Here is an 18,499-nt window from a genome sequence, read left to right as displayed (position 1 = left end):
AAGATTCTCTACTCAGACAGGTTTGCAGACAGCTTTTGTGTTCATTTTTGCTTATCTGCCTGAGGATCTTATTACCTCTTCTTAGATACATTACTTAGTAGTTCTTCTCAGTTTCTTTGAATAAAGGGCTTCCTTATATTTTTTAAGGTTTCATGAGTTAATCAAACAGTAACAATAGAACTCTAGCAAAACTTTGAATACACTCATCCAAGAACTATTCTATATGCTTTAATTTAATCTCATTTAATCTTCATATTAACCTTGTGAGGTAGATACAAGTCCATGCTTCCTTATCTGAAACACGTATTGCAGAATTCAGAAGACCTGAGATTTTTGCAAAGTTAATACTAAACATAAATCACATACTATTATAACACCCTCAGAGGGCAGGCAAACACACAGGAACACAATGAACTATATGAATATTCCCACACTAAGGGCAAGTGAAAGCTATTAAAAAACTTGCACATCCATTAGCACCTGGTGCTCCACCATATTGGTTTATGAACAGGAATTTCCACTCTCTAGTGTGATAAATCCACCTTTAAGATGGATTTGTAAAGTTCTACCTAGTTTTTCCCATGTAGCTAAGAATTTCTCAGAGGATTCCATCTCTATTTTTAAAATTTATTTATTTATTTATTTTGGTGATATTAGGGTTTGAACTCAGGCCTCGTGCATGCTAGGTAGGCACTTTACCACTTAAGCCACACCCCAGCCCTTTTGGCTATGGTTATTTTTGAGTCAAGGTCTTACTTTATACCTGCACATCAATCCTCTTATGTATGTTTCCCATGGGGCTGGGATGACACGCACACACAACCACACCCAACTTCTATTGGTTGAGATGGGGTTTCATGCATTTTCGCCTGGGCTGGCATAGTAACTAAGATTCTCCCGAGCATCTAGAATTACAGGCTTGAGCCACCACACATAGCTACCTTATTCATTTCTAAGACTGAGTAAGATGCTTTTCTCCCAGGTAACTATCCTGTATCCTAAAATAAAGTCCTAGTTACTCTGTTTTCATGAAAGAATTGGCTGATATTTAAATACAAAATGACATTTTTTACATGCCACATTTATAAAATGATACATTTTTTAACTCAGGCACTTAACTGATTTGGATCCAGAAACTTAAATATTTCCTATTTCTTAAAGGAAAAAGTATAATCAGCTTTCAGTAGAGTGCTTTTGTGTTCTCAATCTGCCTTTATAAAAATTCTTACTTCCAAGAAGGATTGTGACCAAATTCACATTACAATTTGAAAATCTTACATTATTATATTTATTATATCTTAAAATATCCCAAACAGATGCATTTCACAAAAATTGTAAGTTAATATACATTTTAGTTATAAGTATTAGAATTTAAGATTAAACATTACTTTATATTGATAAACTATAAATGTAGAGCAAATATTTAAATATTCTTCAAAAAGGTGGCCACATGTATGTGAAATATCACAAATATAACATCTAATATAGAGTATATAGTTAGTACATAATTTTTAGGAAAAAATTACACTTTCTTTTAGTTACTGACATGCCCATGCTGACAAAGATTTGGTGGTTGAGGACAGGAAGTTAACAAATGCTATTATAGCCAATAATTAGCTGAACAATTACTTAGCTTTCACACTGTCACTTCATTACAAAGTATTAGTAACATATGAAGTGGTAAACGTTTATAAACTAAATTTTATAAATCAAACTAAAAAAAATTACTGACTAAAATGTAGTTTAAGTGCCAAGGGCAAGGGCTCTGGAATCAGACTTCCTGGTTGTAATCCAGGGTTTTCCAGTAACTATGGGTAATATTTGATGAGCTACTCAATCTTCTCAATTGTCATCTATAAAAGGGGAATAAGAATATCTACCCTTAGGTGTGTGAGTATACATGAAATGGTAAAGATGCACTTAGGAGTTGTTTGGTTCACAGAATGCTCCACAAGCATTCAATATCATCAGAGGTATGACTGAAACATGTTTGGAATTATGTATCTGTTAGTACTTTTTACTTCAGTTTCCATTTTTATAAAAACCAAAATGTACTAGGATAACTATTTGAAGGAAGCCTATCAGTTCAAAAACCACCCACTAGGAAGTCAGATGTTTATATATTAGGGTTCTTTAAAGCCAGACAAGGATAAACAGGTGACATCTTTCATAGCTCCAAATTTCATAATACCAAACAACAGTCAATATACACCACTTCACATGTTTAATAATTCCCTAGTCTACCGCAGCACTGGATAAGATTGTTGTTGAATTTATCCCAAAAGTTCCAGAGAAAAGAAGAAAATCTTACTGAGAAATGACTAGCTTTAATGAGGTACTCACAGACTACTTCATGGACATTCCAAGAAGAAGTATGGAGCTAAAGTTAGAAGGCTAACACTCAGAAGAGTTCACCATGCCATCCTTTGCACTACCTGAAAATTGTCACATCCTCACTCATCACAACTAGTTGTCTCCATACCCTTCTCTACTGCGAAAATACTGCCTTTTAAGGTGTTTCGATCCTGCCATACAATAACGGCTCGATAAATGTTTATCCTTAAAAATGCAAAACTTAACAGTACCGTACAATTAAAAGAGTGAATTTTACTATACGTAAAAATTCTGATTAAAATTGTTTTTAGTCTGTGAATTTTGTATAAGGATAAAATTTTCCATTTTTAAGAATTCTTACGATATGTAAAGAATTTTTTTAAATTTAGTCAGAGTAAGTAAGTGCTGCTAAGCTATGAAACCTGACATCATCACCAGGCTTATAAACATGAACAAATACAACACAAGGCAAGAAATAGATAAATGGGTAAAATAAGGGAGAGAGCCCAATGAAGACTCTTGAAGTGCATTTAAATTAATTAAAATTCTTAAGTTTGTACAACCTGAACTAAAAAGATGTCACACTGCTTAAGTTCTACAACTTACAAATGAAAAACCTCTGGACCCTTCCAACCCATGTTATTCCAAGAGCTGTGGCAAAGAGCAAATGTGCTCAGTTACACACAGCATGCAAAGTCAGGGACAGCTACAGTCACCCCAGCTCACTAGTAACTGTTTGACTGCTAAGCCCTTAGCTTAAGATCTGCAGAAGTAGCTCCTAAAGAGGCTTCACTACTCACATATAAAATACGGTAAGCTCTACCAAAGCCCCAATAGAACAGACTAGCTCCGGGTTCTATATTTCATAGTAGATCATGACAATTTTAGTTGTGACTGACAGATACCTTTTGGTGAAACCAATTCTTGGAAATGACAACTATTGTTACTCATTTAGAAAGCAGGGAGCCAACAGGAAACACTCATTCACAGGGAATGACAGGGAGGACAACAGCAGTAAAGGACTGAAATCCAGTCCTTTAAGGCCCCAAACTCTCGCTCTAGTTCCCCTTCTGAGAAGAAATTCATAAAGGGAGAAGAATAACTCCAGACTCTATTCAATGAATGTAACTATTAAGAATAGCATCTCTATGAGGTCTGAACTAGAAGAACATGTACATTTATTCTACAATTATAGCCAACAGTAACTTTTACATTCTGATCCAGCTTAAGTACATTAGTTGGGAAGATGTTTGCAAAACTGCTTAATAAGAAAGTGCTGAATTTAGCTTTTATGTTATTTTTTCTCACTTTTTATTAATGACCTGAAGTCCAACAAATACATTAAGTAGAACCTCTAAGTATAAATGACAAACGTAAACACTACTCTTCAGCTTTCTTCTTATAGAGATGTTTCTGTAGATCAGTGGTCAAATTTCTGTAGAAGACCCAACAGTAAACAGTTTTTGCCATAAAGTCTTTGTCACAAATACCCAGCTCTGGAATGCAGCATGAAGGCAGCAATGGTCAACAGATAAGTGAATGAGCATTACTGTGTTCCAATAAAACACAATTTACAAAAACAGGCTCATGGTTACAACTTTCTGGCCTTGCCATATATCATCTGTCTTTACCCACTAACATATATCCTGTTTTCAGAAATACTATGAATTTGAGGGAAGATGTCTGAGATTTGCTTTAAAATACCTCTTTAAAAAAAAAAAAAAGAGGGGGAGAGAGAGAGAAGTTAGGGAGAAACGTTAAATAAGCCTGGTAAAAGACAGTCATTGTTAAAGCCAGACAATGGATACATGGGAGTTCATTATATTTACTATGCCCTATAATTGTTAAGAGTTTGAAAAGTTCCAAATTAAAGGTTTTTTAAAAATACAAAGTAAATCAATGAATCAGCTCTATAGGAAAACATAAAAGATTCCTATATATATGATTCTTTATATATGTTTTATAAAAACATAATGAAAAACCTTAAACTAATTCACAAGTATATAGAAACATAAACTCAAAATTTTCTACAATTCAAAATCAAGCTCACATATACAGCTTCTAAATTAATGTTTAATTTATTCTGATCTTATCTAACGAAAGTATTACCAATTTTTGGTTTTAGAACACTGAATAAATTTTTAATGTTTTAATTTCTCAACATCCTGAAATACAGTGATTTTAAATATAATCAAAATTAAAAACTAACTTAATTTAGGCTCACAGAATTATGGCATTTGAGAAAAACTAATGAAATATGTTCTGACTATCCAAAAATATAGTTAGTCTCAAAACTTTCTAAATCTAAAACTAACATAATAAACAATAAATAACACAGTTTTGGAAAAATAACAACTATATTATATGATTATCCATTCTATCTTTTATTTTTAAAAAAACAAAACAAAGGAGCCAGTACTCCTTTTTCAAATGCAGCACATCGCTAACATTTTATCCAATTTGGCCCCTCTCACACACGGCTATTTAAACCGTTATCAGATTATTTTACTTACTTGATGAAATATAAACTACTTCCAAGCTAAGTTTTATAGATTTCATTTCTGTTGTCCTTCTTCGACATGAATAAACTTAAAATAGCAGAGACATACTTACATCATACTTTGCAATTCTGCTGCAAAGCTTATGGCCTTCCCAGTGCTTCTTCCACTGCTTGAAGTGGCAGTAGACATTGGGCTAGCTGCAGTATTATTCATCTGAATAAAAAGAAAAAATAGAGGGTACAAAATGCCTGTAACTATAAATAATGTACAAAACAGCAGCATTTATAAATAATTTCCAAAAGTATAAAAAATTTAAATTTCTGATAATTGTTTCGTGTAAATCTGATTTTCTTACACTTAATGTTCTTTATTCAAATAAAGACAGTGGGAAAAAGCTGGCTAGTCAAATAAGATATAAATCAATTACCTATGTGAATGATAAAACATTTCGGTATCTATTCTGTAATAAGCAATATAGAAAAAAATACTCCAAAATATTTTAACACAGTGGTTCTCAAATGTGCTACAGAGAGCTCTACCAGAGCACCCTGTAGCCCCTAAGCATGCACACTCCCAATTTTATCCAGACCACCGAAAAATTTTGCTTTTTCTATGAATACATACATGTGAACTAATACAAAGTTTAATAACAGTACTTAGTATACAGTAAACACATAAATCTTAGCTATTATAACAGAAAGATCTTAAGAATTCCCCTTTCTTGATCTGCTAAAAACTTTATACCCTTACTTCACAATCACACAAGTTTTGAAAGCTTAAATACTTTAAAACCTCAATGCAAGCTGGGTGTGGTAATGTGCATGTCATCCCATAAATAGAAGGACTGCAGTCCAGATCAGCCTGAGCATAAAAGCAAGACCCTATTCATAAAATATTTAAAGCAAAAAGGACTGGTGGTGTGGTTTAAATGGTAGAGTGCCTGCTTAACAAGCAGAAGGCCCTGAGTTCAAACCCCAATATGGCCCAAAATAATTTTTAAAACAACAATGCAATTCAACAAATATTAAGCAGCTTCATACAAAGTAAGTCCCCCTCACTGCTGACATTGCAACTGCTGCTCACTCATTCTAGCTCGAACTCCCAGTCTTACCTTTGACTCCTCCTGCACTCTATAATTTATAAGAAAAGTAAATTTCACCTTGTTTTCACATCCTTCCCCTCCTGTTATACTGCTATTGGCCCTCCATGAACTCTAACCTACATGGTCTTTCTTTTCATCTCAGTTCATTACCCACACTGCTACCTAATTTGTGTTCATAACATATCCCTCTAATCTGAACACATTAAGGATAATGATAAAATTAACAAAAAGAATCTAAACGAGGGTCACTCACCAAGGACTAAGACAGGCCTTATGTAAAGTTGTTAAAAAGGCAACTGGATGAAGATCTAAGACAAGCAGCATGCTAGCTTGGTGACTTGGTCTAGAACATGTCAACATGTCTCTGGCCTACACTGAGGACCCTAAGGGGCAAGCCACAACCCTAGACACAGAATGCAAGAGCACAAAAAGAAAAAATCTCACTCAAATTGAGCCTAAAACCTGAAATTCTAAACGCAAGACCACTTTTTTAAACCTAAATTTGTCCTAGTTTTTAGAAAGACATTTGAAATACTTTTTTTGACAAATGATATAAGAAACAATATTTAATGAAACTTAGATTTTAAAAATTAAATTATATCACCAGTATAAGACTCAAAGGGGACAAAGTGCTGGGGTGGAGAGGCACCTGTATTTCTCAAGAATGTCAAGAAAATATTCCCCTGTTGTCCCAACATAAGGCTGACAAGTATCTTGGAGAAAATATGAAAATTCAAAGATATGTGTTAAACCCAGTCTCCAAAAATGATTTGATTCATGTCAAATCTGATATACATGTTATTCTATGGGATTACCCTATGACCAAAAAATTAACTGAGACATTGTTGGACAATCTGTCCTTTTTTTATTTTCAAATCTAGTTTCCCAGTTTTAGCTCTCTGAACAGCAGATATTTCATAGGCCAAATCTGTACTAAAACCACAGCTTTGGGACAGGGGTATGGCTAAAGTGGTAGTGTGTCTGCTATCATGAATGAGGCTGAGTTCAATCACCAGCCCCACAAAAAGAGAAAAGAAGTAGAACAGTTTTCTTCAGTTGTCTCCACACTGCAAATGTTTCACATCAGGGGTATTTACTGGTAAGAGGTAAAGGGTCCCAATCCTAGTTCATTATAACTACACTCATCCTTTCACAGTCAAGTTATTTGATGTTTAAATCAAACAGGTGAATAACATTTTTCTTGACATGATGAGCTGATAGCTCATTAGACCCTTTAAAATAATTATTTCCCCTACCCACATTTTGTTTGATGATTTAGATAATTAACTTCTTTCAACATTAACTTCTTTACACATCAAAGTCCTATCACTCCAATCTTTTATTTCCTTTCTTTCAAACATTAAAGGGGGGGGGGGAATCTGTTAAAAGCAGAAGCACTCAAGTCAATTTTCTCTAATAAATACAGTTAACATGGAACTGAAAACCTACTGTAATCTTCTCAATGGGTTAATGTCCTGCAGTCGTTTCAGCTTTCAATTGAAATGCAGCTGTTTGCCATATTTCACAAAATGAATTCAGATGTGCAGACTGGGACCTAGATCATTTCAACATGCCACAGTTTAAATGTGAACCCAAGGAAGAAGTTCACTTCTCATTAATACTATATAAACCTGATCATTAAACAGCCAATACTTTGTCACATCTGTAAAGTCGTATTTCAGAGAAGAAAAACTAACATTTATCTTTTAATTTACAACAATGCAATTTAATGGTATATCCATTCCTCAGAAAATACTACTACCAAAGGAAAAGTTTTAATTATAATTAAAGTATACATCACAAAAAGCAAATCAAGCAAAATGCAATGAACATGTTACTGGGTTTCCATTTGGAGAGCATATCTTTGGTAACTAGACAACCAAAGAAGAAACACCTTGAGAAATACAATTCTCAAACAAGTGAGAATCTTACTGCCAGTTTCTGTACCATGGAAGTCCTATGAAAATCTATAGTGTGAATTCTATCAGTTACCCATTGAATAAAGGCGATGGGATTTATGATTTCTTCCCTGACATCTCTGCTAAGGAGCCTCCGAGCTATGTTCCCATGCTAACCATCTACAGTTTCACCGGTCATTCATAACCTGGATGTCTCACATTAGCAGAAATTTTTAAAAACTTGTAATTGGAGCATTTTCATAAATATGCTAAAGGTGGGAAGAAATTATGGTTAAGTCAACAGTAATATACACTACATTTTCATAGAAATGAAACTTGTGCCAGAAAAACACAAGTTAATCATAATCTAAATTTCCACTGATATGAAAAATACCAAATGGCCAATCACTGAGAATGCAAAAGCTAAAAAAAAGTGCGAAGTATTTATGAAGTTGAAGTTTTTATATCTAGTGTTTAGGATAATCCAATCATAATTACAATATATTAATTTATGCCTGATTTCAAGTGGACTTTCGAAGGTTTTTTAAAATCTGGTTTTTAAACTTGTTTAAAATTTGTCCCACCTACCTCCCCAGACTTCTTTTCTACAGCAGTCACATCAAGCATCCAGAGTCTCCCAAACCACCCCATGTTCTTCTGAACCCTTACCCCTACAGTTCTTCCTGCTTGCAACACCTCCCCACCTACCACAATCCTAGTGGTCCAGAAGAGCCTAACCTAAGCTCAGCACCTCCAAGAAGCCTTCCCACACACACAGCCACAAGGCATTCTCCTTTCACTGCCAATTATTTCAGTTTACTAATTATACTAGTTAATATTTTAGTGCAGATAAATTATTTCAATTTAATACTAAATTTTGCCCCACAACAAATCCCTCCTCCAATTACAGGCAGATGACAAAACCTCTTAATTCATGGGGAAATAAAAAGTCATCATTTAGTACTTCCCTACACTTTCCTCCTCCAAGAGTACCGTGTCCTACTATATTCCTCTTCTTATAGTAAGCACTGCACTGTCTTCTTTAAAGCCAATGCTACCTGTGCTTGAGAGTATCCATTCATATCTAACAACTGGGTAACTACTTATAGAACAGCCAAAATGCTGTTCTATGGGATAGGATACAGTAGTGACAAAGACAAACAAAAAATGCATTACAATTCAGGAAATGAGCACCAACATAATTTTAGCAATAAATGCTATGAAAACAAATTAAACAAGCGGATATCAACTAGGAGGTAATATTTAATGTAAGATCTGAATGAAACCCTGGGAGCGTTGCTCAAGAACCTTCAGGTAAAAAGAAAAGCAAAGTAGCAAAATCCTGAGGCCAGTGTGGTAAGTGAAATAGCAGCAGGTTAGCAGTAGAACATAGATCTGAGAGTTGTGAAGAGGCTGTAGTTTGTAAAGCCTTGCAGGCAGTTGAATTTTACATGAAGTAGTGTGAAGCCATTAGAGAATCCTGAACAGGGAAACATTCTGGGTTCTAAAAAGATAACTCCAGCAGCAGTGAGAATACACTATAAGTAAGCAAGGGTACAACTAAAAACAGGAAATTCTTCAAGTAGTGCAGACAAGAGACAACAGTGGCTTCGATGTATGTAACAAGTAGAGATGGTGGCCCAAACATATTTTGAAGGCAGAGCTAACCTACAGGGGGATATGAGCAAAGAGCTGAAAAGGAAAGAAGAGTTCACTTCAAGCCACCTTAAGTTTGATCCAATTTTAGACATTCAAGTGAAGATGAAATCCTTCAAATCTTTGTAAGAGATGTTGTAAAGTAGAAAACATTGTAAGGTAAAAGCCATGGTCACGGGGGTTTGGTTGGTTTTGTAACAGGATTGCACCATATAGCCAAAACTAGCCTGGAAAACCCTATGTGTTCCAGGCTGGCCACCAGCTCAGGATTCTCCTGCCTCAGTCTCCCAAGGCTGGGATTTCAGGCATGTATCACCAGGCACAGCTGGTTACAGGGTTTTGGTTAAGAAGGATTAACTAATCAATATACTAGAATCTCCATAAGGATCAACTCAGGTACTCCATCTGTCAGAAACAATTTGTCTTACAAGGGTATGATGAACACAATGCCTACCACATAATGGCAATATACCTGAACTGAAAAATATCAAACATTTTGTAAACTATGAAAATCCTCCTCTGTCTAGAAAAAAACATCCTGATTATCTACATGAGCACTTTTTTAATTTGCAGACATACCCTGTGATACAGACTCTCAGAGGCACAGGAGATTCTACTGGATTCTTCTTTACTCTCATAGTAACCTAAGTTTCTACTCCATGTGCTTTCACATCCTGCACTCTCTCAAACAAAACTGAGATTCAAAACAAATTATTCTTTGCAAAAATGATCTCTAAAGTGCACTACAAATGTGCCTACCAGATAATCCTATATTATACAACCTCCAAGGAAACATAGCAAGCTTACTTTTCCAGTACTAAAACACTGCTGCTTTCACATAAAACTGAGTGATTTAATTTTTTTTTTTCAGATACATGGGAAATTTGGGAATCCATTATATTCCTAACAGTAAGAGAGATAAGTGTACTTAACAAGGATATTTTTAAAATAAGCAGGTCTTTTAAACATTAAGATTCTTTTCCATTCTGGATTCACATTTTAGAAACATTAAACCTTATGAGAATTCTATCATTAAATATTCCACAAAATATCTGATGTGGTTAAAACATAGTTTATGTGACTAATGGAAGATTTAGTGTAGGCATATAAAAAAAAGATGAATTTGGCTGAGGGCTGGTGGCTCACACCTGTAATCTCAGGACGCAGAGATCAGGAGAATCTCGGTTCGAAACCAGTCCCAGGCAAACAGTCCATGAGACCCTGTCTCAAAAAAGGGCTGGTGGAGTAGTTCAAGGTATAGGCCCTGAGTTTAAACCCCAGTACCACAAAAAAAAAAAAAAAAAAAAAAAAGATGAATTTGGAGTTTTTTATGTAGAGTCTTTTATATGGTAGTAGCTCACATTTTCACAATCTTCCTACAAGGCAAGTTTTTTCCCTCAGCCAAGAAGGAAACCAACAGTAAGAACCTGGCTGATAGTCACGAATCTAATTTAAAAAAAAAAAAAAGGCTTTGATCCCAAGTAGCTAATGACCTGAGTTATTCAGTACACGTAGATGTATATCCCAACAAAAATCACCAATCCTCTTCCACTTTAGTGTCTAGTTTTTTCATTTGTGAAAAATGCTTATCTTCTAACACACTAAAATAATGTAAAATTAATAGAGTTACACACAGCAGTCAGGGGACTTATGCTGTCTTAAGCTATCTTGGAGATTGGTGACTTTAAATGTTACATTCAGGAATTCTTTGTTTAAAAGAAAACCATAGGCAGATGGATAAATAGCAGATAAAAATGTAACTATACAAAGTGGTGGGAGGGGGACCAAAGACATAAACAGACTTAGGCTACAGTTTGAAAAGCACTAATTTCATCCAAATCCCTCATTTTTCAGGTGAGGAAACTGCAGTCCAGAGAGGTTTCTTGAACTGCCCAAGAACACACCATTATTTAGTGATACAAGCTGAGGTCCCCCGGACTCCTGGTCCAGAGTTCTTTCAACTATACAACAAGAAACAAACAAATAAAAGTTTATCTTAATTAACTCACCACAAGACCTCCACAATGTGTTTGTCACAGTAAACTTGGTTGTGAAGAATCTGCCTATGCCTAACCACAGTGTAGCAGTAAAGAGCTGGGCTCTGGAGTTCAAATAGGGGCTCTAACACTTACCATGTGACCTTGGGCAAGTCATGTCACCTCTCTGCCTCAATTCCCCATCTCTAAAATGACAATTTAAGATATTTCTCATAGGTTCCATGAAATAATACATGCACATCATTTAGGGAGGCCTGGCACATAAGAAAGCACTCACTTTTTTTTGTTTGTTTTTACATTTACTCACGTGTGTATACCTTGTTTGGGCCACCTCCCCACCCCTACCCCTGCTTCCAGGCAGAACCTGTCCCACCCTCTTGTTCTCCGATTTGTTGACGAGAAAACATAAGAGATAAAGGTAGCTATACAGAGAGACTCCTAGCATTGCTTCCATGCACTTGTGTATTGCAACCCACGTTAGTTCATCTCTGCCAGACCTCTTCACTACTTCCTAGTCCCCTTCCCATAGTGGCCTCTGCCAGTTTAAGATTACTTTTATTTGTTCCTCTACTGTGGGCACATCAACCACATTCAAGTTTTAGGTTTCCTTCCCTTTCCCTATTCTGCCTGTGTGCGTTCTCCCCTGAATGTTTCCTTGTCCCATAATATTACTGTATCTGTTTTAGGTCTATAATCCGCATATGAGGGAGAACATGTGATTTCTGGCCTTCTGAGCCTGGCTAACCTTGAGAAAGCACTCACTTCATGTTAGGAAAGGAAATAATAAATCCAAGCAAAAGTATGGCTTCTTGAAAACATCTCTGGATTATCACTAAGTGTGTTGCACATTCTCAAAGAAAAGAAACAATGATTAGTAGTGTTTCCAAGACTATGCCATGTGAATAAAGTAAAATGTACAGGATTCAGTCATGAAAATCTAGTAAGAAAATTAACATAATTTAGTTCAAATTACTGCCTTATAAACTGAATGAACATCATTTTTCATAACTGTCACATACTATATATGACAGTAAACATGAATCAATTTTCATGGTCATTATTTTTATTTAACCCTCAACATCTATTAACTATCAGTTGGGCATTATCAGAAGCACACTGTAGAACAGAAATACCTCACAGACTCATAAAGAAATAGTATCATCAGTATCACCTACTTGAGGGAAGGACATGTCTGGATAAAGAAACAAGACACAGAGTTTAGCACAGTGGATGGAGCATAACAAGTGTCCAAGGAAGTGCTGCTCTCCTCTTAGTCTGTAGTTGTTATGTGTAGAGAATGTATTAAAGCACCATGTAAAACTGTCTTCAGAAATGGAGCCCTCTTACACACTATGTTGAAACACAAAACATGCAACAATTTTTGCAGACTTAGGGTCAGTCTTAATGGAAGGTAGGAGGTAGAATTAAATGTAAAAATGTTTGTAAAGTCAACAATTTACAAATTTAATTGTCACTTGATACTCATCCACAATCTTGTGAGAAGGCAGGATCAAGAGATACTAGCTCCATTTTACTGATGAGGAAACTGAGGCTCAGAAAAGTGAAACACCTTAGCTGAAATCACAAAGAAAATAAGGCAGGAAGGGAAAATCTACGTTTTTTGCAATTGGTTTTAAGTGGTCTTACCAGCAATTCACAGTACACCTTGGAGCATTAAAGTCTCTTCAAGATCTACTCAATAAACCTAAGGCTACCCTAGCTAAGACTTAGGAGGCTACATGCAATGCATCAGGTGGGTTACCTCATTTAACCCTTATGAGCCTGGAAGTGCTATTACTCTCTTCGGTTTTAAATAAGGAAACTGAAACATCTTAAATAACTTGCCCAAATCACATGATTAGTTAAGTAGAAAAGTAAGGACTCAAACCTCTCAACATATTTTATCCACTTCAATCAATATAAATTGAATTAATACACCAATGTATTTGGCTGAGTTTTTTCTCATTAAATGAACTATAAGCAAAATCATTATTATTCTAATACACAACAACCAGATTTCTGAATATTCAGCCTTACCATTTGTGTTGGTATTTCAACACAAATACTCAAATCTTCTGATTTGACTTTTCTTTGCAGCCTCCTACACCAAAACATGTTTTTTCCCCAAAAAGAGAATCAAAGATCAAGTTAGTCCAAGGTTTCTATCCATAGAAAATTTTTTAAATTACCAAGTTTAAGTGAAAACAAAAAAAAATCACTTGTTGGTCTTATTCCAAATATCTATTATTTAAGCACAAATGATAACTTTGTCATGTTTCAGAGTAAGTATATTTTTGAGATTGCAATATGTTTAAATCATCCCAAAACTGCAGATTATAAATTTTAGTAAGTCTAAAAGTATGGGGGCCATTTTATTATACAGTTCCAACTGGAATGTTTTTGATAGTGAAAGGGGCCATAGTAATAATTATGCTGGGACAACTGGGCCTTAAACCATGACCATCCCAGAAAAACTAAGGTACAGAATCACCCCACGTACCTTCTGATTTGTACGTCATGAACTATTATCTGCATATGATTTAATTCATGAGCTTCACATTGCTGTTCCAGATCTAGCAATTATCTTCAGCCCAAAACTAAGGGTCTACAAATACAGTTGTAAAGTTCTATTTTCAGGGGTTGGGTATGTAGCTTAATGGCAGAGCACCTGCTTAGCATAGAAGGCCCTGAGTTCAATCCCCAGCACCAAAAAAAATACAGTTTTATTTGCAAACTTGACTTTATAAACCACTTGCTTGAAAAGAAAAACAAAAACAAAAACACATTTTGGTGGTCCTGGGATTTGAACTCAAAGCCCCATGTTTTCTAAGCAGGCACTCTACCTCTTGAGCCACATCCCCAGCCCTTTTTCCTTTAGCAATTTTTCAGATAGGGTCTAGAATTTTTGCCCAGGGCAGGCCTCTGACCATGATCCTACTACCTATGCATCCCATATAGGGGAGATTATAGGATTGTACCACGACACCCAGCCTGGAAAAATGTACCTATTTCAAAGAAAGTAATCTTACGAAACATCTCTCACCAAATCTCACTTACCTCTTCAGAAGTTTTGAATACGGATAATAAGGAAACCACTTCTAAACTGTTCCAAATGTTCAAATTACTACCATAATTTATCAAAAAATTCTTTATTATATAAAAGGTTAGAAGGGAAGGGAGCACCATCTTTCAAATGAAAAAAAAAAAAAAAAGAAACCTCAGGAAGAAGTTGAAACGTTTTCACTAAAAGGTAACCAAAGTGATAAAGACAGTGGAAACCCATGGTCACAATATGCTACAATAATGACTGTTGGAAGCGCTGGTTAGCACTGTTAAGGCTTCCCAACTAAATCTGGCATTAGCTGTACAACCTAGGAGTCAAAAGAAGGCTTTGCTTTAATTGCTAACAAACCCATGCTTTGAACTGTAGTCTTTGAATGAAAGGCATTTGAATATAATTATGATTTGATTCCTTAAGGCAATAAATGTTCAAGAACTGGCTTCTCTGGTTTACAACTCAACCAAATCAAAAACTGGAAGGACTGCCAAAATTCTAGACCTATGTTAGCTATTCCATGAAGTAGCCACTAGTCGTATTTGGCTACTTAAATTGTAATTAGTTTATTAATAAATTAAATTTAAAATTAAGTTCCTCAGTGGCACTTGCCATATTTCAAGTGTTCAAGATTCACTGTGCATAGTTAATGGCCACACTAGGACTGCACAGATGACAGGACACTTCCACCAAGACAGAGTTGGTACAGGGAAGCTCTGGGTCTACACTTACTTTGCTTGAAAAATCCCAAAGCAAAAAAACTCACGACAGCACAATGAATTGCACTGTTCTTGCAAAACACTATCAAGAAATTGTTCCGCAGTCAAATTCTGCCTCTTTTGGAACATTCACCAGAAATTGCAGCAGTTCAATTAAATCTTTACTCCTCTTCACAAACACTAAGATCCCAGGTCTTCTCCCTAAGTAGGTATTTGTTTCTTTCTGATGACCAAGTTTGTATTCATCTCTCGGACATAAGGCTAATTTATCCACGTGCACAGTAATACCAGTGTCCACCAGGATCCTCTCTCAACTCCAAATAGTATTATTTCCCACTATCCCCACAACCTCACTCTCGCTTGTCACTCCAAAGGGTCCTGATTTTTAATCAACAAAAACCACTGCCATTCTGAACTCTTAAACCAGGAAGATCAAAAGTAATTACAGAGCGTGCCTGGCGCTGTTGTCAGCGTTTGTTTAGCAAACAGGGATTTTTCTCCCACAAAACTCACAATTTTGAACTAAGGCTTTTCAAATTTCCCATTTCACAGCCTAGAGCACCAAGGCAAACCCAAGTGACGTAATGTCCCCAGGGGTCCCAAATGTGGAAAGAGGAGAGGCGATCTCTGCCTCTCCAGATGCTACTTTTCACTAACGCCACCCAACTCTTCCTCCACGGTGCCACCACCCGCAACGGCCTGCTTCTGAGACCCCTGCTCCCTCCCCCACCAAACACCACCTAACTGGCACGCAAAAGGTGCCCGACGGCGGGGCGGCTCCCGGCCCTACGCCCACCGGCGGCAGGGAGGAGTCAGAAGCCCGCCCCGCTCGCGGCGGGAGTCGGGGCCCGCAGCCCTCGGGCGGAGCCGCCGCGCGTGTCCGGCGCGGGGAACGAGCGTCCCTCCCGTTCCCTGACCTTCCCCGCTCTCCCCGCACCCCACACACCCACACACGCCCCCTACAACCTCGGCTAAAGGACACTTGTAGGCACGGCTGCGCGTCCCGCGTGGAGAAAGTGTGGGCAGAGATGGCGCGGTTTCTGCGGCTGCGGCCCGGGACAAGATTGGAAGGGGGCGGGGTTGGGGACAGAGAATGTAGAGAGAGAAAAGGTGACTGGGCTGTGTGTAGGGAGGGGGGGTCGCAAGATGGCGTGAGCTCGGCTCTGCCTAGCTGCTGTAGAGCCGACCTAGGAGGTAGCGGTTCCGACTCCCCCACCCCTGGCGGCGCGTCCGCATGCGCACTCGGCCAGGTGGCGCACCGCCTCCGTCCCAAGCGAGCTACTTCCGCCACACTCCGGGGGCGGGGCGTCGAACAAGGGCCGGCGTGGGCAGCTGGGAGCCACGCGCCGGACCTCAGAGCGAGGGTTGCTGGGAGATGTGTGGGGTCGAGTGAGAACCCATAGGTGCGCACTATGCGCACCTTTAGGAAATGGGCCTGAGAGGACCACAACGTTTGAAGGCGTCGGTGACTAACCCTGGAAGTAACCCTGGAAGTTCACAAACTTCCAGGGCTCAGATTGACCAATGCAAACAGCGCCACAGGAATTGGGGGATCTGGGATCTTAGCTGGATTGTGCTTTTCGAATGGTGGAGGGAAACAGGTCGCAAATACCCGCCCCTCAAAGAACTGCACAGCCAGAGTGCGGAAACACCAGCGCTTCATGCAGCCCAACCTTGCCCTGGCACAAAATCATTGAAGAGGCTGAGAGGTGGTCTGCAATTCATTTTTCCCCAACTCATTTTACTAAACTCAGACATTTCAAGACCATGCTTTTGGGTTTTTTTGGTTTTGTTTTGCTTTTTTTTCTTACTTGGAGTCTTACGGACAAGCCATATTTATTGTACTTGAGGATTTTGGCCTGTACCTCATTTTAAAGGTTCCACCGCCAGCATTTAACTGTATGTCCTGTCCGATCCCATTTGTTACAGGTGTTGTTCTTTAAATAATGCAGTCATACATAATGATTTCAAATGCTTTCATTCTTTAGGTCATTTGAAAACTTATATTTTTAATATTCTTTTCAGCTGCTTAGGAATAACAAGCTAATTATCCCCGTTCACGTCCAGTCGTACTATGTGGGTTAAATGTAATGTTTGGTATTATGTAAGATATTTAAGATGGATTCCACTATTAACCTTTGCTAGGTCTTTTCAAACATTACTGCTTCAGTTATTTTTTCAGTTATTTTCTTGCCTATGAATATATGCATTCTGAAAGTCCTTTCTGTTTGCTTATGATGTTTAAAATAGCAGCTTACTTGGTTATTTCCTCTGTGGATTGTAATTGAGTCTTCTGTTAATTTTGTGTTTGGTTCTCTTTAATTGCCGGAACACTTCAATATTTGCCAAATAATTACAAAAGAATAAGCTTATTTATGATGTGAAGTCTTAATATAATCTATACTTGAATCAAGTTCAATTCATTTTAGGCAAAGTATGCAGTATACAAAAAAAGTAATAGAGAATTGTTATAACTTCTTAAAAGGCAAGGCAGATTTATATAAAATTGTTGAAAAACTTTGAGTAATTACCAAGAAAATAAAGAAAAGGATCACATCTAAAAAAATAAAGTTCCAGGCAGGTCATTTTAATTAAGATTATATTCAATTAATGTTTCCATATAGAATAGTTTTTCCATGGAAGTTTCACTTGCATAAATAGACACCAGGTTTAATTTATTTCATCAGAAGAGAACCCATCTCTTCTTACTCTCAGGCTACTGATGGTTAACCTCCATTTAATCACACACAATAAGAAGTAATGAAAGTGAGACATGGAGAAAAGAAACTGAGTTAAGACACTTAACAGGAGCACAAAAATACTCTTAGGAAATCCCATATTGTGCTATTGGCAAAGATCTTAACTTTGGCATGACATGATTTTGTGCCCCTGTAAAAATCTGTAAAGCTTCATTTTTTCAAATTTTGATTTAGTTGTGATTTTATTTGTAGCTTGAGGGTAGGGCTGTCCACAAACATCCTACACTATCAGTGCTACTAGAGACCTTTTTTTGATGGCACTGGGGTTTGGACTCGGATCCTCATGCTTGCTAGGCAGGCACTCTACAACTTGAGCCACTTCACCAGCCCTTAGGTTATCCTAATTGTGGAGCTAAAACAGTGGAGCTGTTGCTAAAGTTAAGACTTTGATGAATACCACCTCTCAGAAAAATAAATGATTCCCAATGTATGTGGGGAAAACACATCCCAAGACCAAGTGAATTCATCACACCACAAA

The 18,499-nt window shown here is 37.2% G+C and overlaps 1 protein-coding gene across 13 annotated transcripts in view; it reads right to left on the bottom strand.

Moving 5' to 3' along the window:
• Supt3h (SPT3 homolog, SAGA and STAGA complex component) overlaps positions 1 to 16,483 on the bottom strand; it is a 369,638-nt gene extending 353,155 nt beyond the window's left edge. For all 13 annotated transcript variants that reach the window (XM_074082019.1, XM_074082016.1, XM_074082017.1 and 10 more), the window contains exons 1-2: positions 16,229 to 16,483; positions 4,948 to 5,048 (exon numbers count right to left, since the gene is read on the bottom strand). In XM_074082019.1, the coding sequence (XP_073938120.1) occupies positions 4,948 to 5,048 (101 nt within the window). In that variant the 5' untranslated portion in view covers positions 16,229 to 16,483. The remainder of the gene's footprint in view (positions 1 to 4,947; positions 5,049 to 16,228) is intronic.
• Positions 16,484 to 18,499: the final 2,016 nt, after the last annotated feature.

Source organism: Castor canadensis, chromosome 8 (genome assembly GCF_047511655.1).
Source record: "Castor canadensis chromosome 8, mCasCan1.hap1v2, whole genome shotgun sequence".
In the NCBI taxonomy this organism is placed as follows: Eukaryota; Metazoa; Chordata; class Mammalia; order Rodentia; family Castoridae; genus Castor; species Castor canadensis.
The sequence above is the reverse complement of the archived record's forward strand: the minus strand, read 5'-3'. Positions and strand labels throughout refer to the sequence as shown.